The sequence below is a fragment of the Balaenoptera physalus genome (assembly GCF_965194825.1).
Source record: "Balaenoptera physalus genome assembly, chromosome: 1".
In the NCBI taxonomy this organism is placed as follows: Eukaryota; Metazoa; Chordata; class Mammalia; order Artiodactyla; family Balaenopteridae; genus Balaenoptera; species Balaenoptera physalus.
In genome coordinates, this window is record NC_138882.1 from 41,997,967 (window position 1) to 42,021,102 (window position 23,136).

Below are 23,136 nucleotides of genomic sequence, written 5' to 3' on the forward strand. Positions count from 1 at the left end.
AGATTATGAGATACCTAACAATGTGAAAATATCAATTGCATTCTTATAAAAAGATACCTTTTATAATAGCAACCAGAAGTATAAGATGTGTAGGAATAAATCTACCAAAAAGAACTTAATGTAAATCAGCTATACTTAAATGTTAAAAAATAACTTTATAAATTATAAAATTATAGAACATTGAAAGACATAAGAGAAGATCTCAATTAAGTGGAGGGATATACCATGTTTTTGGAAGACTCAAGATTGTAATAATGCCAGTTAACCTTACAGGACCACTATATTAACAAATGCCAATTATGGATTTGGACTGATGGAAAGGCCAGACACAGACACAGGCTTCAGAAACTGAACAGAGTTTACTTGTTGAAGGAATTGGAAAGAGGGAGTTGGGAAACCCTGTGGAGAGTTCAGTAATATTCCCCAGGACAGTTGGAGAAGTTTCTTGACTTGATATTCGTCACCGAAGGGGTGCATAGTTAGGGATCATAGTGTCTGAATGAGTGAGAGTCATATCACACCTTTTGGAATTGTACCTGTCCCCCTCCATGCCTAGTATTATATACAAAAGATTGGAGCAGACTTGTACATGGGATAGTCTGGATAGGCACTACACTCCTAGGACAGGTTTTCAGGATTTTTTAGTGTCCAAAACTCAGGAACCAAATAAACCAAGAAACTTTTGTACCATCGTCTGGGTTTCCCATACATGTTTTAGCTGTAGGAAGATTTCCTTGAACCTGGAGATTTGGGAGCCATGGAATGGGTACCACACAGTATTACTTTAAAGGGTCTGCATTTGCTCACCCAACCTCACCAATCCTCTCAGCCCCAAGAGTGTCCAGCCTTATGTCTCATCCAGCTGTGTGTCTAGATATGGTCAATCCAGGTTGCATCACAGCCCCTGAACGAATTTTGTAAGAATTTCTCTCTCTTTCACTGTCTTTGTTTTTGGGGTTTTTTTTTGTAATTTATTTTTATATTGGGGTTTAGCTGATTTTCACTGCTGTGTTTATGCCACTTTACACCCACTTGATTCACTTACAGAGAGAGATCAATAAATACTTTTTTAAGATTCTTACTAGTCAGATATATTGTTCTGCGGTGAATAGGCTTGTTGAGTCCAGTTCACTGAGCAATGAGTAGGTCTTGTCTATTACATATTTGGTTTATGGAACGGTATCTGTGCTAATTTCAAACTCTTGGTTTATGCCTCACCCCACCTCACCTTTCCCCTTAAGCAGCCATAAGTGTGTTTTCTAAATGTGTGACTCTGTTCTGTTTTATAATTCAGTTCATGTGTAGCGATTTTTACATTCCCTCTATAAGTGATGTTATGATAAGTTTCTTTTTCTGTGTGACATATTTCACTTAGAATCATCGTGCCTAAATCCACTCATTATGCTGCTACTAACCTTATAACATTGATTTCATGGCTGAGGGATATTCCATTGTACATAAGTACCACAACTTCTTTATCCATTTTTCTGTTTCCTGGGATATTTAAGGTGTACCCGAGTCGAGGTTCTTTTAAACAGAGCAGCCCTAAACTTTTTTTTGAGTTAGGGCTATTTGGAGAAAGCATGATTCCTCACTGTCCCCATCTGTAGCTACTTGCTATCTGAAACTCAGACAAATACCATACTCTAGATTCAGCTAACAGTATTCTTTGCTATTATAATTCTTTCTTCAGATTCTGGCTATCCTCACTGAGGTCTGGAATAGATTTGAGATCACCGTAGGGTACAGTGCAGTAGAGTACACTGAAGCCTCAGCACAGGCCTCCTTTATTTTCCTTGGCCTCCTCAGGCTAGCCTAGCTGGGTCCCTATGCATTCCTGAACTCAGTGGGAAGTGAGTAACAAAGGCTAGTTACCCAGGGGTTTTTGATAAGATCTTTAGACCTAGGCCTCATCTTGCAATCTCCAACTTAAACAGGGTTTGTAATAAAACTTGGCTAATTCTGAAATTACTGTGAGATAAGTAAGGGCCAAGAACAACAATGGTAATTTTGATAAAGAACAAGGTAAGGAACTAATTCTCAGATATCAAGATTTATAGAGCAGTGGTAATCAAGATGTCATGTATTAGTAAGGGATAGACAATTAGATCACTGGATCAGAATAGAGAGCCCAGGGACCTAGCCCTGTGTATCAGTTGGCATAGGCTAGGTTGTATTATAGCAATGAAACCCCACCAAAAAAAATCTTAGTGGCCAAACACATCAAAAGTTTATTTCTTGCCTATGCTACCTGTTCGCTGTGAGTAGGCAGCAAATTACTCAGGGATCCAGGCACATGTCTCCATGATTACTCAGGTAGGAAATGAGAAGTATCACTTTTACTCACCTTTAAAGTCATATGGCCATGCCACTAAGTGCCTGGATAGAGAAAAACTAGAATATTTGCAAACAGCTATGATGACTAGAACATTATGCATATATGAAAACTTGATATTTGTAGAAGAGAATGTACATAGTAAATTGTCCTGGGACAATCAATTAGCCATAGAGGAAAAATAAGGTGAAATTAGGAAATGAATTGTGGATTAAAGATCAAAGGGTAAAAATCAGAACTTTAATTTTTTTTTTTTTTTGGCCACGCGGCACGGCATGCAGGATCTTAGCTCCCTGACCACGGCAGGGATTGAACCCGTGCCTCCTGCAGTGGAAGCATGGAGTCTTAACCACTGGACCACCAGGGAAGTCCCCAGAGCTTTAATGTTTTAGAAGCAATAAAGGGAAGGGAAGGGAACCATCTTTAGTATTCTTAAAAGAATTTCCTAATGCAAAAAACATAAACCCTAAATAAAAAGATTGATAAATATGTACATTAAAATAATGATATGTTCTAAAAAGACATGACATGGGCTATGAGAAAATGTCTGCAATGCATATAACCAACAAAGGCTTCGTACCCACAATATAAAAGTGACCCCTACTAATCACTAAGAAAAGAGCAAACAGTCCGGGGAAACCAGAAGGCATTTATATGTTTGTTTGTGTGTATGTTGCTCATGTATGATGCTCAACCTTACTAGTAATTGAGGAAATGCAAATCAAAACCAAAGTAAGATACAATATCCCACACATTCAAATTGGCAAAAAAAAAGAAAAAAATTTTTTAATCTGATGCAAACAAATTTGGCAAGGATGTAGAGTAAAGGAACTCTGTTGGTAGTACAGCAAGTCCCCTACATATGAACCTTCAAGTTGTGAACTTTCAAAGATGCAAACGTGCGTTCCATCAACGTCAGGCGTGAGTGAAGTTGCAGCTTGCCCCCCGTCTCCTATTGCTGATGATCCTTCAGCTCTACCATCTCCCACCTCCTCTCCCTCCTCCAGTCAGTAACTCTCCTTGCCTGTTCACTTGATGCCAGCCCCTGAATGTCAGCTGTTGTACTGTACTACTGTACAAGGTACTGTACTGTAAGATTAAAAATGTTTTCTTTATTTTTAGTTTGTTTTTTATGTATTATTTGTGTGAAAAGTATTATAAACCCATTACAGTACAGTACTATGTAGCTGATTGTGTTTGTTGGGTACCTAGGCTAACTTTGTTGGACTTACGAACAAATTGGACTTACAAACCCGCTCTCGGAACGGAACTCGTTCATATGTAGGGGACTTACTATATAAACTGGCACACCCATTTTGAAGAGTAGTTTGGCTATATCTAGAAAGTAGACGTTTTACTCCTAGGTACATACTTAGAGAAACCCTTATACATAAGAACAAAAACATAGTATTTATTGCAACATTGTTTTAAATAGCAAAAAACTGGAAAAAGCCTTAACATGTCTATTGACTTAGGACAAGAGATAATTAAATGGAAGTATATTCACACAATGTACTGTTATACACCAGAGAAAACCGATGAGCTAGAACTAAAAGTATCAACATGGTTAAATCTCAAAACCATGATATTGAGTGATATGAGCAAATTGCAGATGGATACTAATATCATATTATTTATATAAAATTTAAATACATGCAGAATAATTCTAACTATTGTGTATTGATACACATATGTTATAATATCTACAATAATAAACACCAAGATCAGGATGGGGATTACCTCTGAGGAAGAATAGGATTAAGGAAGGTCTAAAAAAATGAATCTAAAGCAAAAATGGCAAAATGTTAATGTTTAGTAAGAGGGTGATGAGTAAGGGTATTTGTTAAATTAGTTTCTGTACTATTTTGTATGCTTGAAATATTTAATAATGGGAAAACAATAAACTTAAATTTCAGCTAGGTTAAAAGACTTAGACCTAAAGTTACACAACATATGTGAAGAAACTCCATGATTCAAATCTAATCATATGATTCCTGATAACCAGCTGTTTTTATTTTTCCTTTTTAAGTATTCTTCAGTTAACATTGTCTTACTAATTGCCTTATAAGTCTTTGATGCAGGGGTGAGAGCTCTGAAAGAGGGATTCTGTCTTAATGCTTTAACATTCATCAGCTTGTGTAGGCGCTCAGGAAGCAATCCGTTGCTAGATTGCTGTATACAGTGTTATGCATGGGACTGTGATTTCTGGTCCATATGTCTGAATCTAAATAATAGTAAATGATGTAATGACAGAATTTTACAATCACAATCTCTAGTAAGTTTAGGTGTTACGTTGATGAGTCCACATCCTGAAAGGGAATAGCAAGAGGTCTTAATTTTTTCTTTCAACTGTCTAAGAAGACATTATATTTTCACAACTGTCACAGAGTGTTACATATTACTTTATGAACTAGTACATGGTACATTGATAGTTTTCTCTTTATTTATTGTAGGTATCATGACTGGAGCATTTTATTCTGTCTCAACATTATTAAATCAAATTATACTGACATACTATGAGGTAAGCTTCTGCCTATATTGTGTTGCATGCCTGGCCAAGAATTTTTCTTTAGAAATATAATTCCTGTTAGCATGATCATAAGGCTAAAGATTTATGACCTTGTTGCTTTAAAAGATTTATATTTGTTTTCACTGAGAATACATTTAATCCAGTTTATAAAACAACATGGAAAGCAGAAGTCATTATTGCTTTGACAGTACCTCAGTCTTTTTTAAATTTTTTTTAAAAGAGATAGTGTGACTGGTTATATGAAAAAAGACAAAGAACAAACTTTAAAAGAAAACCAACACAAATATAAAGACGTAAATATCAAGCTCTGATCTCTCTTTGCTTTTGAAAGGAGAACGCAGTTGTAGTATGTAAAAGCTATCAGCTTAACTTCCTTTTCAGACATCTGTGAATTAGTTAAGAATTCTAACAAAAATTACTGTACTTCTAACCATGGAGGATCAAGAAAAATTCCCTTTTTGATTTCTCCCATATATCAGGGTTTTTTTTTTCTGTTTTAATGTAGAATGTCCTTTAATATGTGCTTTACCTGCCTCTACCGCATTCACCTTAACACATGTACTGAATTCTTCATGTTATATTGTATGCTTAATTTTATCTGCTATTTCCATTGACTTTGAGAAGGTATTGGAATGTGAAGGATCTGTTTGAATTATAAGTATCTGATCAACTTCTTTTGAAAAAAATTTTAAGGGAGAAGAAGTGAATGCTGGAAGGATTGGGCTAACACTAGTATTAGCTGGAATGGTGGGCTCTATTCTTTGTGGTTTATGGCTGGATTATACCAAAACATACAAGTAAGTGAAAGTAGGCAAATGTATGGTGTACAACCTAAGGTATTTTGGTTTTAAAGGAACCTTTACTTTTTATTTTTTTATTTTTTTATTTTTTTAAGATTTGATGAAAGTTCATAATAATGCAGTTGACAAGAAAATTAGTTATTTCTGAGGTATACATTTTAAAGTAATAACTAGGATTATGACTTATAACATTATACCAGAACATATAAGATTTTTAGAAATTTCATGTAATGTCTGAAACATTTATATTAACATATTTCCATACATATTTCCATACAAATACAAATATAAGATTTTTAGAAATTTCATGTAATGTCTGAAACATTTATATTAACATATTTCCATGCAAATAACCCAATGAAAGTTTAGTATTAGTTGTTTTGTTTGTTTTTTTATACTGCAGGTTCTTATTAGGCATCAATTTTATACACATCAGTGTATACATGTCAATCCCAATCGCCCAATTCAGCACACCACCATCCCCAACCCACCGCAGTTTTCCCCCCTTGGTGTCCATATGTCCATTCTCTACATCTGTGTCTCAACTTCTGCCCTGCAAACTGGCTCATCTGTACCATTTTTCTAGGTTCCACATACATGCATTAATATACGATATTTGTTTTTCTCTTTCTGACTTACTTCACTCTGTATGACAGTCTCTAGATCCATCCACGTCTCAACAAATGACTCAGTTTCGTTCCTTTTTATGGCTGAGTAATATTCCATTGTATATATATACCACAACTTCTTTATCCATTCGTCTGTTGATGGGCATTTAGGTTGCTTCCATGACCTGGCTATTGTAAATAGTGCCGCAATGAACATTCGGGTGCACGTTTCTTTTTGAATTACGGTTTTCTCTGGGTATATGCCCAGTAGTGGGATTGCTGGGTCATATGGTAATTCTATTTTTAGTTTTTTAAGGAACCTCCATATTGTTCTCCATAGTGGCTGTATCAATTTACATTCCCACCAACAGTGCAAGAGGGTTCCCTTTTCTCCACACCCTCGCCAGCATTTGTTGTTTGTAGATTTTCTGATGATGCCCATTCTAACAGGAGTGAGGTGATACATCATTGTAGTTTTGATTTGCATTTCTCTAATAATTAGTGATGTTGAGCATCTTTTCATGTGCTTCGTGGCCGTCTGTATGTCTTCTTCGGAGAAATGTCTACTTAGGTCTTCTGCCCATTTTTGGATTGGGGTGTTTGTTTCTTTAATATTGAGCTGAATGAGCTGTTTATATATTTTGGAGATTAATCCTTTGTCCGTTGATTCATTTGCAAATATTTTCTCCCATTCTGAGGGTTGTCTTTTCGTCTTGTTTATGGTTTCCTTTGCTGTGCAAAAGCTTTGAAGTTTCATTAGGTCCCACTTGTTTATTTTTGTTTTTATTTCCATTACTCTAGGAGGTGGATCAAAAAAGATCTTGCTGTGATTTATGTCAAAGAGTGTTCTTCCTATGTTTTCCTCTAAGAGTTTTATAGTGTCCAGTCTTATATTTAGGTCTCTAATCCATTTTGAGTTTATTTTTGTGTATGGTGTTAGGGAGTATTCTAATTTCATTCTTTTACATGTAGCTGTCCAGTTTTCCAAGCACCACTTATTGAAGAGACTGTCTTTTCTCCATTGTATATCTTTGCCTCCTTTGTCATAGATTAGTTGACCATAGGTGCGTGGGTTAATCTCTGGGCTTTCTATCTTGTTCCATTGATCTATGTTTCTGTTTTTGTGCCAGTACCATATTGTCTTGATTACTGTAGCTTTGTAGTATAGTCTGAAGTCAGGGAGTCTGATTCCTCCAGCTCCATTTTTTTGCCTCAAGACTGCTTTGGCTATTCGGGGTCTTTTGTGTCTCCATACAAATTTTAAGATGATTTGTTCTAGCTCCGTAAAAAATGCCATTGGTAATTTGATAGGGATTGCATTCAATCTGTAGATTGCTTTGGGTAGTATACTCATTTTCACAATGTTGATTCTTCCATTCCAAGAACATGGTATATCTCTCCATCTGTTGGTATCATCTTTAATTTCTTTCATCAGTGTCTTATAGTTTTCTGCATACATGTCTTTTGTCTCCCTAGGTAGGTTTATTCCTAGGTATTTTATTCTTTTTGTTGCAATGGTAAATGGGAGTGTTTCCATAATTTCTCTTTCAGATTTTTCATCATTAGTGTATAGGAATGCAAGGGATTTCTGTGTATTAATTTTGTATCCTGCAACTTTACCATATTCATTAATTAGCTCTAGCAGTTTTCTGGTGGCAGTTTTAGGATTCTCTATGTATAGTATCATGTCATCCGCAAACAGTGACAGTTTTACTTCTTCTTTTCCAATTTGTATTCCTTTTATTTCTTTTTCTTCTCTGATTGCCGTGGCTAGGACTTCCAGAACTATGTTGAATAATAGTGGTGAGAGTGGACATCCTTGTCTCGTTCCTGATCTTAGAGGAAATGCTTTCAGTTTTTCACCATTGAGAATGATGTTTGCTGTGGGTTTGTCATATATGGCCTTTATTATGTTGAGGTAGGTTCCCTCTATGCCCACTTTCTGGAGAGTTTTTATCAGAAATGGGTGTTGAATTTTGTCAAAAGCTTTTTCTGCATCTATTGAGATGATCATATGGTTTTTATTCTTCAATTTCTTAATATGGTGCATCACATTGATTGATTTGTGTATATTGAAGAATCCTTGCATCCCTGGGATAAATCCCACTTGATCGTGGTGTATGATCCTTTTAATGTGTTGTTGGATTCTGTTTGCTAGTATTTTGTTGAGGATTTTTGCATCTATATTCATCAGTGATATTGGTCTGTAATTTTCTTTTTTTGTAGTGTCTTTGTCTGGTTTTGGTATCAGGGTGATGGTGGCCTCATAGAATGAGTTTGGGAGTGTTCCTTCCTCTGCAATTTTTTGGAAGACTTTGAGAAGGATGGGTGTTAGCTCTTCTCTAAATGTTTGATAGAATTCACCTGTGAAGCCATCTGGTCCTGGACTTTTGTTTGTTGGAAGATTTTTAATCACAGTTTCAATTTCATTACTTGTGATTGGTCTGTTCATATTTTCTGTTTCTTCCTGGTTCAGTCTTGGAAGGTTATACCTTTCTAAGAATTTGTCCATTTCTTCCAGGTTGTCCATTTTATTGGCATAAAGTTGCTTGTAGTAGTCTCTTAGGATGCTTTGTATTTCTGCGGTGTCTGTTGTAACTTCTCCTTTTTCATTTCTGATTTTATTGATTTGAGTCCTCTCCCTCTTTTTCTTGATGAGTCTGGCTAATGGCTTATCAATTTTGTTTATCTTCTCAAAGAACCAACTTTTAGTTTTATTGATCTTTGCTATTGTTTTCTTTGTTTCTATTTCATTTATTTCTGCTCTGATCTTTATGATTTCTTTCCTTCTGCTAACTTTGGGTTTTGTTTGTTCTTCTTTCTCTAGTTTCTTTAGGTGTAAGGTTAGATTGTTTACTTGAGATTTTTCTTGTTTCTTTAGGTAGGCTTGTATAGCTATAAACTTCCCTCTTAGAACTGCTTTTGCTGCATCCCATAGGTTTTGGGTCGTCGTGTTTTCATTGTCATTTGTCTCTAGGTATTTTTTAATTTCCTCTTTGATTTCTTCAGTGATCTCTTGGTTATTTAGTAACGTATTGTTTAGCCTCCATGTGTTTGTCTTTTTTACGTTTTTTTCCCTGTAATTCATTTCTAATCTCATAGCGTTGTGGTCAGAAAAGATGCTTGATATGATTTCAATTTTCTTAAATTTACTGAGGCTTGATTTGTGACCCAAGATGTGATCTATCCTGGAGAATGTTCCGTGCGCACTTGAGAAGAACGTGTAATCTGCTGTTTTTGGATGGAATGTCCTATATATATCAATTAAATCTATCTGGTCTATTGTGTCATTTAAAGCTTCTGTTTCCTTATTTATTTTCATTTTGGATGATCTGTCCATTGGTGTAAGTGAGGTGTTAAAGTCCCCCACTATTATTGTGTTACTGTCGATTTCCTCTTTTATAGCTGTTAGCAGTTGCCTTATGTATTGAGGTGCTCCTATGTTGGGTGCATATATATTTATAATTGTTATATCTTCTTCTTGGATTGATCCCTTGATCATTATGTAGTGTCCTTCCTTGTCTCTTGTAACATTCTTTATTTTAAAGTCTATTTTATCTGATATGAGTATAGCTACTCCAGCTTTCTTTTGATTTCCATTTGCATGGAATATCTTTTTCCATCCCCTCACTTTCAGTCTGTATGTGTCCCTAGGTCTAAAGTGGGTCTCTTGTAGACAGCATACATATGGGTCCTGTTTTTGTATCCATTCAGCCAGTCTATGTCTTTTGGATGGGGCATTTAATCCATTCACGTTTAAGGTAATTATCGATATGTATGTTCCTATGACCATTTTCTTAATTGTTTTGGGTTTGTTTTTGTAGGTCCTTTTCTTCTCTTGTGTTTCCCACTTAGAGAAGTTCCTTTAGCATTTGTTGTAGAGCTGGTTTGGTGGTGCTGAATTCTCTTAGCTTTTGCCTGTCTGTAAAGCTTTTGCTTTCTCCATCAAATCTAAATGAGATCCTTGCCGGGTAGAGTAATCTTGGTTGTAGGTTCTTCCCTTTCATCACTTTAAGTATATCATGCCACTCCCTTCTGGCTTGCAGAGTTTCTGCTGAGAAATCAGCTGTTAACCTTATGGGAGTTCCCTTGTATGTTATTTGTCGTTTTTCCCTTGCTGCTTTCAATAATTTTTCTTTGTCTTTAATTTTTGCCACTTTGATTACTATGTGTCTCGGCGTGTTTCTCCTTGGGTTTATCCTGTATGGGACTCTCTGCGCTTCCTGGACTTGGGTGGCTATTTCCTTTCCCATGTTAGGGAAGTTTTCGACTATAATCTCTTCAAATATTTTCTCAGGTCCTTTCTCTCTCTCTTCTCCTTCTGGGACCCCTATAATGCGAATGTTGTTGCGTTTAATGTTGTCCCAGAGGTCTCTTAGGCTGTTTTCATTTCTTTTCATTCTTTTTTCTTTAGTCTGTTCCGCAGCAGTGAATTCCACCATTCTGTCTTCCAGGTCACTTATCCGTTCTTCTGCCTCAGTTATTCTGCTATTGATTCCTTCTAGTGTAGTTTTCATTTCAGTTATTGTATTGGTCATCTCTGTTTGTTTGTTCTTTAATTCTTCTAGGTCTTTGTTAATCATTTCTTGCATCTTCTCAATCTTTGCCTCCATTCTTATTCCGAGGTCCTGGATCATCTTCACTATCATTATTCTGAATTCTTTTTCTGGAAGGTTGCCTATCTCCACTTCATTTAGTTGTTTTTCTGGGTTTTTTTCTTGTTCCTTCATCTGGTACATAGCCCTCTGCCTTTTCATCTTCTCTATCTTTCTGTAACTGTGGTTTTTGGTCCACAGGCTGCAGGATTGTAGTTTTTCTTGCTTCTGCTGTCTGCCCTCTGGTGGTTGAGGCTATCTAAGAGGCTCGATGGGAGGCTCTGGTCTACTTTTTAGTTTAAGAAATTTACAAAGTGTTATTATTACTAAAAGAGTTGGATTCTAGACACTCTTAGGTTCCCTTAACTTCTGAATACAGTAGTCTCTGTATTATCTTATCTGTCATGTTTATTTCAACTTTGAGAACTTGGATACCTTATGAACTCTCCTCCCCTGTAATAATACTCATATATACCTCTTCAGAATGGATCATTTCTATTCTAAAAGGTGCCCTTTCTGAGAAACATTTGACTTCTGACAGAGACTTTATATTGCCCTTTTCTCATGTTATGAACTTAAAAACAAACAAATAAAAAGTTGTTCTTTCCTATCAAAAGGCTTTTTGGTAAAAAGTTTTTGGCTAAAATGCCCCCAAACTGTAGTTCCACTTAACTATAATACTGTAGTACATAATATGAAGATGCTATATTAATTGCACATCTGTATGGAACCAGAAAAATGCTAATACGAAAGAAAAAGTGAGTAGTACCAACTAGGAGACTGAGAAAGGGGTTTCAGAGGCAGCATCTTTTGCACTGGGCCTTAAAAGAATAGCTATATTTCAAAAAAAAAAAAAAAAAAGAAGAAGAAGAAGAATAGCTACATTTCTTAACAGACAGAAACTTCCCATCTGTTTGGGAGAAATGAATGAATGGAACTATGAATGAATGAAGTATGGAACTATGTCCTCTGCACCTTTCAAGGCCTCAGATATATTTGATACCGTTATCTAGACCCTTTCAAAGTACTGCTGATCTTGAAATTCTCCAAGGTAGTTCTCGGGTAATTTAAGACAGCACTTACTGTGGCTTCATTATTACGTAATGGTAGCTTAGAGTAAAACCCATTAAGTTTGTAGATGAAGGGAGCATGTGTAAAGGATTTACATTTATTAATAGTCTTTGGTCCATTTTATAATTAGGAAACTGAATTGGCATAGAAGTGTTCTTTGTTGCCCTGGCTTTCTTCTCAGGATAACTGCCATTCACTCACCAAGTTCCTGTTATGTGCATCACTCTTAGCTAAGAATTGTGGGAAGTAATATTTGATCCCTGTCCTTAGGACCTTTGCAGTCTAATTGGGAAAAATAAGGTGTTCACATATGTAAAGTTAAATAATAATATAACAGACTAAAATAGATGTCAAGTGCCAATTATTTAGATAGAAAATGATTAGGGAGTTTGGAAGAAAGGAGAATCTTGTAAGCTGCAGTGGTTAGGAAAAGCATTTTGGAAGAGGCGGAATTTGATCTGTATCTTGAAATACGGATAGGGAACTATCCCATTTGGTGGCACAAAAATGATTTTATCCTTATGAGTTTTCCTTCTTGTCTGAGCATTGGATATGATGTGAGTTTTGTTGTCTGTTGCTGTTGAAACTTAAATTTAATCTTTCAAGTCCATGCCTTGGTGGAAACATTTTCCATAGATAAGAAGGGGTTAATCTTGAAATCTGAAGAATTTATTATTGTATGGACAGAGCATAGCCAGACATGATTTTTATGTGCCTAAGAAAATCAGACAAAATACTAACAATTTTGTTGTTTTTGTTTTAGACATACTACTTTGACAGTTTACATTTTGTCTTTTGTTGGAATGGTTATATTTACTTTCACACTAAACCTTGGACACATTATCATCGTGTTTGTCACTGGAGGGTTGCTTGGGTAAGCATCACATGTGTTTAGGAGGAATGATAGCATGCTGTTATAATTCTGAAGTATAACTACTGTGGGTTTTAATTTTTTTAAGTTCATCCAAAAGTTCTTTAATATTTTATTTATTATTTTTTTATTTTTATTTTTTTAACGTCTTTATTGCAGTATAATTGCTCAAAAGTTCTTTAATATTTTAAACTTTAAAAGATCTGTCTCGTGCACGTCAATGTGTAATTCTTTACAACTATAAAAAATTAGCTTAAAATTATTTTTTTGCTATACTATCTGTGAAAAATGGATACGCCTTACTTAATCCAAGTAACTTTACTTGGCTAGAAAGACAACTGACTTAGAAAACTAGGGGTAAATTTTTCTCAGGAAAAAAAATTAGAAATTGTTTTGCTTCCTAGTTCATGGTTTTGCGTCTCAGTTCTCATGTCCTTGGGTTAATTGGTGAATCATAATAGTGCCTTCCCTTCACATACCAACCTCAAAACATTCACTTACTTGATAATTAGAATAGGTCTGAGAAGTTAAGCAATTGCATCAATATGTGATATTGTCCTTTTAATGATTCTTTCTGTGATTTTGGATTTATTTTCTTAGTTTCTTCATGACTGGTTACCTCCCCTTGGGTTTTGAATTTGCTGTTGAAATCACTTACCCTGAGTCTGAAGGTACTTCATCTGGTCTTCTTAATGCTGCTGCACAGGTAAACCTCTGATTTCTCTTAAATCTGAGACCGTTAGTTTACCAAATAGTCTAGTGGGTAATGAGTTTGACCATAGCTTTTGTTTTAAAAATTCCACCTTTCAATGCATGTTTCTAGAAGCCAAATCATATGAATAAAATAGTTAAGAAAAGTTCTGGGGAAAACATTATATTTGTTTTAAAGAAGCAAACAATAAAAATATTTCTCTTACTTTATTGTAGATATTTGGAATTTTATTCACGTTGGCGCAAGGAAAGCTCACATCAGACTATGGTCCTAGGACAGGGAACGTTTTCCTCTGTGTTTGGATGTTTGTAGGCATCATTTTAACAGGTAAATTAGGGAATTTGCCTGCCAAAGTACTCGTGTCATGTCCTCTTTATATTTAATTTTCATTTATGTTGCTTCTCAAGGCTTGACAGAACTCAAGAAAAAAATTAGATAAAAAGCAGGATATTATTGTTTCCCTTCAAGGATATGAATCTATGAATTCATTTTTCAGGTTTCAAATTCAACGCAATTGCTATGCATAGAAAACAAAACCATTGTAACAAGTGTCAGTAAAGGCCTGGAATGGACAGACCTGGCCTCAAGTTCCGATTCTGCTGCTCAGTAACTGTGTGACTTTGAAAAGTTACTCAACCTCTCACATCCTCTCTTTCTCATTTATATAATAGGGTATTAAAAGCCTGCTTTATGATGGTTATACAATTTTTTGAATATAATTTTAAAAACACTGAATTGTATACATTAAAGGGGTAAATGTTATGGTATGTGAATTGTATCTCAAAAAAATGTATATAGATGTAATATAAATATGGTAAAAATAGCAAAAAGAAAGGGGGAAATGCAACTATACTATTGCAAGATTTCTACATCTTTCTTGAAGTAATTCTATATAAAGTCTAAGAAGATTGTGATAAATTAAAGATGCACAGTGTAATCCGTAGAGCAACGAATAAAAAATAAACAACAACAACAACAAAAGCCTGCCTTAGGGGGTTGCTGTGAAGATTAACTGAGATGGTTGATGAAAAGCTCCTAGTATAGTGTCTGGCACCTAGGACATGCCTGATCGTGTATCACATAGGCTGCTTTTTTTTTTTTTAAGATTTTTTGTTTGTTTGTTTGTTTTTTGGCTGCATCGGGTCTTAGTTGCGGCATGTGGGATCCTCCGCTGTGGCGTGCAGGCTCTTTGTTGCAGCACATGGGCTTCTCTCTAGTTGTGGCCCGTGGCTTGTGTGCTCAGTAGTTGCGGCACATGGACTTAGTTGCCCTGTGGCATGTGGGATCTTAGTTCCCTGACCAGGGATCAAACTCATGTTCCCTGCATTGGAAGGCAGATTCTCAACCACTGGACTTCCAGGGAAGTCCCCTTAAGATTTTTTTGATGTGGACCATTTTTAAAGTCTTTATTGAATTTTTGTTTCTGTTTTATGTTTTGGTTTTTTGGCTGCGAGGCATGTGGGATCTTAGCTCCCCAACCAGGGATCGAACCCGCACCCCTTGCATTGGAAGGCGAAGTCTTAACCACTGGACCACCAGGGAAGTCCCAGGCTGTTATTATAATGTGGTAACCATGGGAAGAAGTCAAATGGTGGTGGTGGAAATAGAGTGTGGAATTATTTGCCAGTTCTTAGGTCTAGTCAGAATAGACATGGGCAGGAAAGAGAATAGTGCCCAATCTCCAGAAAAAGAGCATGTAAAAGAACTTTTATCCATAGTTTGTCCAGGCACAAGTGTGTAAGGATGAATTTCGAAGCAAGATTTATAGGGAATTCCCTGGCAGTCCAGTGGTTAGGACTCTGAGCTTTCACTGCCGGGGCCCGGGTTCAATCTCTGGTTAGGGAACACAGATCCCGCAAGCTGTGGGGCGTGGCCAAAAAAAAAAAAAAAAGCAAGATTTATATCCAGTAGTGCTTCCAGGCCCATGTTGGCCTTAACTGTTATTTCGCTTTGTTAATTTCTTTCTGAGTCCCCTTGTCAACATGAGAGACAGAAGCCATGGAGACTTGAAGAGGGATTATTTTTTTGATCTGCTATAGCTTGATTCAAGGATAGACTCTAACAGAAAGATATGAATCAAGGCTTCTTTTTATATTCGTTGAATACCTGATCATTCTTTTTGAAACCCCCAATATGATAAGTGCTTACCAGTGATAAGCACTTATTTTGGAAATACACAGCCACCTAAGGTCACTATCATTCATTCATTACACTCAAAGGGACTAAGTGTACCATTTCGTCAAAGAAAAACATCCTACCATGGAAGTGTTTTCCTCTTATTCTCTTCAGTTAGTAAAACAAAGCGTACAAAACTGAATGTTTTCTAACTGAAAGTATGTAATTTAATACATTAACTGTCTTAACTACTGATCTGTCATAAATAATTCCATATTTGTTCTTAATTTCCAGGGAAGTAACACCTAGCTATCAAATAGAGTGTTTCTGTTGCACCAAAAAAGGGAACAGTTTTGTGTTCTCTTTTCACATTATCTTATAGTAAGATTCATAAATGTTAATTCAAACAGGTGAAGTACAGAAAATTAATTAAGAAGTGAAAAAAAGATCTTTAAAATTAGTTTTACATTGATACTTTTGCCACCTAAAAATGCTAATTAATGTCTCTCATATGTTGAATATTTTACTGGAGAGAGGTGATGGAATTATATCGAGTAGTTATTTGTTTAGACAGAGGAGAGAAGGCTGGGAAATTCCTGAGGTGTGGTGAAAGTGGTACCTTTTCTTTTTACATTTTTTGAGAATTGTTGGCAGGTCTTGTATTTTTGTTTGTTTTTTTGTTTTTTTTTAAACGTTTCTTTAATTAATTTATTTATTTTATATATTTTTATTTTTGGCTGTGTTGGGTCTTCGTTTCTGTGCGAGGGCCTTCTCCAGTTGCGGCGAGCAGGGGCCACTCTTCATTGCAGTGCGCGGGCCTCTCACTGTCGCGGCCTCTCCCATTGTGGAGCACAGGCTCCAGACGCGCAGGCTCAGTAGTTGTGGCTCACGGGCTCAGTTGCTCCACGGCATGTAGGATCCTCCCAGACCAGGGCTCGAACCCGTGTCCCCTGCATTGGCAGGCAGATTCCCAACCACTGCACCACCAGGGAAGCCCGGCAGGTCTTGTTTTGACAGGGGAATTACCATTTAAATGCAGTGCATTCTGCTTTTCCAGTATTGACAGCTCTCTGTTAAGTCTATTATATATGCTCCTTAGCCCATTTATGTCCATTGAAAAAAGTGTTTCTAAACACTTCACAGTGTTTCTAAATTCTATGATTAATATTAATGGTAAAGAAAGCCACAGTTTCCCCCTATAAAAAATGAGTAGCCTCTTTGATTTGGTGGATTGTACAACAATGTCGAGCGGATCAGCCGATATCGATCATTGCTGCAATTTAAAGCATGATGTTTTAATGTCAAGCTGCTTGTAAATATGAGCTTGTTACACAACATCACTTTAAAATCATTTAAATGCATTCAGAAGGGCCATTTTACATATATCCAATTAGTTCAGCGTAAATATCTGAATTTCTAAAATATTGGTATCAGTGATGGAACAGAATTATAAGGGGCAGTGTGGATTTCTAAAGAAGCATTAGTCTAATTTTTAAGACTGATTTTACTTTCACCTTTCAGACTTTGCTTTATGACTGATTAGATTACTTAACTACCCACAAACTTTTATCTTTTCTTGTTTTACATTCTCTTTGTGCAGTCTATGGCCTTAACTACCACATTAATCTGTACCTCCAGACCCTGATCGCTTTTACATTTCAGACCAATATGTCTAATCATCTATTTATCTCTGGACCTGGATGTCCCATGGGATTTTATACTCAACCTGTCCAGAACTGAACTCACCACCTTCCCAATCACACCAATTCGTCTTGTATTTTCAGTTTCATTAACTAGGACCTCCATCCATTCAGTTGCCCAAGCAAGTCACCCACGTCCCCCTCCCTAATCCCCATTTTTCATATCCTATCAAACCACTGAGTCTTTTTTAAAAACTATTATTTATTTATTTTTGGGCTGCGTTGGGTCTTAGTTGAGGCACGCGGGGCTTTCGCTGAGGCGTGCAGGCTCTTCATTGCAGTGCTGGGCTTCTCCCTAGTTGTGGCGTGCGGGTTTTCTCTTCTCTAGTTGTGGCGCACAGGCTCCAGAGCATGTGGGTTCTGTAGTTTGCGGCACGCGGGCTCTCTCGTTGAGGCGCATGCGCTTAGTAGTTCTGGCACGCGGGCTTAGTTGCCCCGCGGCATGTGGGATCTTAGTTCCCCGACCAGGGATCGAACCAGCGTCCCCTGCATTGGAAGGTGGATTCTTTTTTTTTTTTTTTAAACATCTTTATTGGAGTATAATTGCTTTACAAAGGAAGGCGGATTCTTTACCACTGGACCACCAGGGAAGTCCCTCAAACCACTGAGTCTTATTGGTTCGATTCTAAAATATCTCTGAAACCTGCCCCTATATCACCATTTCTCACACATGCAGGCCTTACCACCTCTCAGCAGGATGAAAGCCTCTTGACTGGCCTTCCTGCCTCTAGCCTTGTTGCTGATGACATCCCCCGCACAGCTGCCAGACTGAGCTCCCTAACGCACAGACCTGATCACGTCCTCCCCTACTCAGACGCAATGTCATCCTGCCAACCCAGCCTCCCATCTTGCCACCTGCCTCTTGTACTTGATGTTCCAGTGATTCCAAACTACCTCTAGTGCCAAGAATAGACTGTACTCTTCCTGTCCTGGTCTCTTGGCATGTACTGGTTTCCGCCTGCCTAGAACGCCTTCCCCTCTCCTCTTATCTGCTTGCAAGTTCCAACTCATTTTTCAAGTTTCAATTCAAACATATCTCCTCTGGTAAGCCTTTCCTGATTTCCTTCTGACACAGGCATTTTTTTCCCCACACTTCCGCTACACGCTGTGCATGCCTGCATTATTGGAGTTGTTATGCAGTGTTATAATTGTTTGCATGTCAGTGTTTCTCTAGACTGGAGTGTCCTTTAGGGAAAGAATGGTGCTTTTCATCTTTGTGTCTTGGTTCTTAGCATCCTGTATTTGTTCACTAATGAATGACTTGCTAATTAAGTTAATGGCTTAGAGAGATACTATTATTTTTTCAGGCTACAAGAATGTTATGGAATATTATGGTACTGTAGAGTGCTAAATTTGACAGTATCAAAAAAGATTTTGTACTGCTTAGAAAAAAGTATATTTATACATACTCTACGGTAACTCCATTGATGCTTCTCTGTTTGCAGCATTAATCAAGTCCGATCTGAAAAGACACAATATAAATAAAGGAATTACAAATGGCGATATTAAAGCTGTAAGTAGTGAATATTTTTATGATTATACTATTGAGAAATGTGTGCATAGAGTGAGTATAAACCCATCTACCCCATCAGCTGTTTTTTTTTATTCCTGTGGATCTGTCATAATGGCATATGCCAGATACATACTGTAAATTTTTTATCCTATTATTCTTTCTACAGGTACCAGTTGATAGCCCCACAGATGAAGAATCAAAAACAATTCTGATGTCCAAGCAATCAGAATCAGCAATTTGAGGTGAAAGGAAAAGTTAATATCATGTGATAATTGAGTAATAAAGCTTAGTTCATAGGTTGTGGGTAACGGACACTTACTTGAAAATTATTGTATGACTCCTGTATGCAGGTACTGTTCTTACTTGTTAATTTAAGCAATATTTTGCTTAAAATACTTTTGTTTACATCATTTTAACACTACCATTTATCTAATGAGTGTCCCATCTTATATTATTGACCTAAAAGTAAGCTTCTTGACATTTGGTTTTCAAAAGTAAATGTTCTTTTTGTAGAAAATGGAAGCTTAGAAGGCTTTCTAAAATGATAATATGGAGGTCCAATCCCTTCAAGTCACATAGGCGTACATGCAATTTGTTTATATAAAACTATCCAATGGAACCAAGTGTACAATGTATTCCTAATTATCTCCCTTTCCATTGTTCAGACCAGCTGTCCAAGCCCCCTCAGTGTGAATACAGTCTACGAATATGACACTTCTAACCCACCAAATGACACTATTGGGATGAGACTTCCATATGACCTCTTAAGATTTTTCCCATTTCTTACATTCTTGTTAGAAAATGCTTTGTAACAGGTACTGTCAGTGGCCATAAAAACTTTCCGGTGTGCAGACGGAACCCATAACTTTGGTCTTAGGCATATGTTCTCATTAAGCGAAGTAGCCCAGACACAGACTCATTACCTTGAGTTCTTATTTGTGCTGCCTTCCCATTCATCATAAGAATGCTAACACTATATTTTTCACTCCAACTTGATATAGAGTAGTTTTGTATCCACTACCTTTTTTTACTCTTTTTTTTCTTCAATATATAACTTTCTAGTAAGAAAGTGTCATCCTATGTGTTACTGGCTTTTTCATGATTTTTTGTATCACACCTTATACTTTTGCCTTGAAGATTCCTGAGATAAGGAAATCTGTAATAACTTCAGGTAGCCTAGGTATTCCCATTTAGTGGAGACCTCTTGAGATGCTGTCTGTTCTAATTCAGCAAATCATTCTTTATGGAGTCTGTATCATTCTTTGAGGAGTCCTTTGCCCAGGTCTGCGCCCCCTCCGCGTGTTGGGGGAGTGGGCTTTTTGCTTCACCACAGAATGTGCATAGGCTCCGAACTGCCGGGACAGTCTGCTCTTCTACATGCTCAGGGTAAGGAGAATAGGACCAAATGCATTTCCACAGTGCCTACCACTGCGTTTTGTTTACAGTGAGAATCTCAGTGTTGTTCATGTCCTGGCTCTCTAAGCGGATAGGGAATATCTTTAGAGTAATGGCATTTAAACAGCCGTAATATTTATATTATGTCCACATAAACACAAAAAGCCAATCAGGTATTCCCTTGAATATCCTTGAAGTGAATTAGCAGTTCTGATTTGGGTGTACTATATGCATCGCTTTATACTGAAATGATAACATTGTCTGTAACCAAACGACAGTAAATTATGTGGAATCTTACCCTGGAGAACGTGTTACCAGAAGAACTTAGCTGGGAATCAGGAACTTCAGGTCTATGTCCTGGTTCTGTTTCTAGCTTCCCTGTAAATCAGGCAGCACTTTCCTCATCCGTATAATGAATGTGTAAAATTTGATCTCAGAGATCTTTTTTGAATTTTAAATGCACTCATCGGGGGATAGACCAAATCATTTTACCACAGGAACTTAAATCTAGCTGGAGAAAAATTACCTGGACAGTTGAATAAGCAACTGTGGTTGTTACCTTGTAGATACAGGGAACTTAAAATCTGTTTTTAGAACACCCCTGGTGGCGCAGTGTTTAAGAATCTGCCTGCCAAGGCAGGGGACACGGGTTCAAGCCCTGGTCCGGGAAGATCCCACATCCTGCAGAGCATCTAAGCCCGTGCGCCACAACTACTGAGCCTCTGCTCTAGAGCCCGCAAGCTGCAACTACTGAGCCCGCGAGCCACAACTACTGAAACCCATGCACCTAGAGCCTGTGTCTGCAACAAGAGAAGCCACCACAATGAGAAGTCTGTGCACCACAATGAAGAGTAGCCCCCTCTCACCACAACTAGAGAAAGCCCTCACACAGCAACGAAGACCTAACGCAGCCAAAAATAAATTAATTAAAAAAAATGCATGACAAAATTTTTAAAAAATAAAATCAAATCTGCTTTTATGCTTTTTGTTCAGTTGGTGATAGCTCAGGCAGAATATGCTGAATCATTAACTTCCTTAGATATTTACATCACAGAATTTATGGCCAAAAATATATTTTAACGTCCCTCCTCTAAATAATTGTTTTTACTTTTAAACTGTCAATGTTATTTCAAATAATCATGTACTTGTCAAGTTCCTGAGGTTTGAACAAATTACAGATAAAAGTTGGAATATTTTATTTCTGAAAAGCATATATACATATATGTCATGTGTATTTTTCCTTGTTGATTAGAAAAAGAATGAAATATGATGTGACAAAACACAAAATGAATTGATAATTTTTCTGTATTTTGAATTAAATTTGTCTGTAATATATCAAACAAGAATGTCATGTAATTCTATGTCGTATCTTTGGAATATGGAGTTGGTGACTATCACTTGTGTAAATTTTAATCAAGTGATTTTAGAAAGAAACTGGATGCTTTCAAAAGCTCTTGTATTTATAAATGTTGCAAATATAGCTTTTGCCTTTTGTGAATGTTGGAGAAATGTCTTTAAAAATGTGTTTTAAAAATATGTGTAAACATAGAGTACTGCCAGAAGAATGCCTGTCTGTCTTAAGTCATTTTTCATGTTCTAATTTTTGCTCTTTGTACTATTTAGCTGTATGCTTGTTCTTCAGTTATTTCAGACGAGATAAATTTATTTTTTTAAGGTTAATTTTGTGTGGCTTTTTTTTTTTTTTTAAGTTCTGATGTTTTAGTACACATGGGGAATGGAAAGGGATTATAACATTTCAGAATGGGCCAAGGGAGAGAGGTGGTTTGTGGAATACAGTAAGTCCCCTACGTATGAACCAGTTCTGTTCCAAGAGCGCATCCCTAAGTCCAATTTGTTTGTAAGTCCAACAAAGTAATTTTCACTTTTGTTTCCATTGTTATTGCTTGGCACTTCTTAGCGGTAGTACCAGCTACATCCCTGCTGCTTTCACGCTTGCTTCCAGACATACTAGGCTTGAAATAAATATGCTATACTACTGTACTCTATATAGTACTGTACAGTAAGATATACAAAAGCACGTGATTGGACATGCAAATGCACGTTCGCATCTTTGAAAGTTCGCAACTTGAAGGTTCGTATGGAGGGGACTTACTGTACAAGGTAACAAAGCCCACCAGGGTCAGGGTACAGATCAGGGTCAGGGCTGAACCAGCAAAGTAGCCAGGGCTCAATCTCTTCCCCTTACTTTGGTGCCTGCCTCTCATTGGCCAGATGGGCGGCCCGCCATGAGCCATCATGGACACTACATCTAAGCTCCAGACTGTTCTCTGCCTTTTTCTCCTGGTAGCATGTGCCTGTATGGGACCTTATATCCTCGAGTATGTGTCACTGTTCCTCAAGGCCTTGCTGATTAATGTAATAATATCAATCTACAAGTTTCTTCATTGAAAATAGGGTAGGATAAATGTTCATTCTTCATAAGATTAAATGAGATAATACATGAAAAGTGTTTAGAATTGAGCTTGACGTAGTCAACACTCAAAAGCTGGGTATTTGGACCTCCCTGGCAGTCCAGTGGTTAAGACTCCGCACTTCCAATGCAGGGGGTGCGGTTTTGACCCCTGGTCGGGGAATAAGATCCCACATGCCATGCAGTGCAGCCAAAAGATTTAAAAAAAAAAAAAAAAAGGGGCATTATTTTAATACATTAATGACTGGTAACTAGCAACGACTACCACTTACATGTATTTAAATTTGAAGAGAGACGTTCAAGTGACATATCAAAAAGAATACCAATGAGGAAAATCTGAAGTCCTGTGGAGGGTCAACAGAGAAGATATTTGGGGAGAAGGGAAGTGGTGGCCTGCGCTATTCAAATCAAACCGGGCAGGGGGCTGCCCCCACTGCCCACTCCAAATCCTCCCGAAGCT

The 23,136-nt window shown here is 37.1% G+C and overlaps 1 protein-coding gene across 3 annotated transcripts in view; it reads left to right on the top strand.

The window, feature by feature from the left end:
• The window catches only part of FLVCR1 (FLVCR choline and heme transporter 1), a 43,216-nt gene extending 21,291 nt beyond the window's left edge, over positions 1–21,925 (top strand). Inside the window, exons 5-12 of one of the 3 annotated variants that reach the window (XM_082471596.1) lie at positions 4,789–4,856; positions 5,559–5,662; positions 12,703–12,813; positions 13,411–13,516; positions 13,738–13,849; positions 18,783–18,850; positions 19,017–19,092; positions 19,516–21,925. In XM_082471596.1, coding sequence (XP_082327722.1) covers positions 4,789–4,856; positions 5,559–5,662; positions 12,703–12,813; positions 13,411–13,516; positions 13,738–13,849; positions 18,783–18,850; positions 19,017–19,091 — 644 coding nt within the window. In that variant the 3' untranslated portion in view covers position 19,092; positions 19,516–21,925. Of the gene's footprint in view, positions 1–4,788; positions 4,857–5,558; positions 5,663–12,702; positions 12,814–13,410; positions 13,517–13,737; positions 13,850–18,782; positions 18,851–19,016 lie in introns of all 3 variants that reach the window. The other 2 variants (XM_082471598.1, XM_082471597.1) reach the window with 2 other exon arrangements.
• Positions 21,926–23,136: the final 1,211 nt, after the last annotated feature.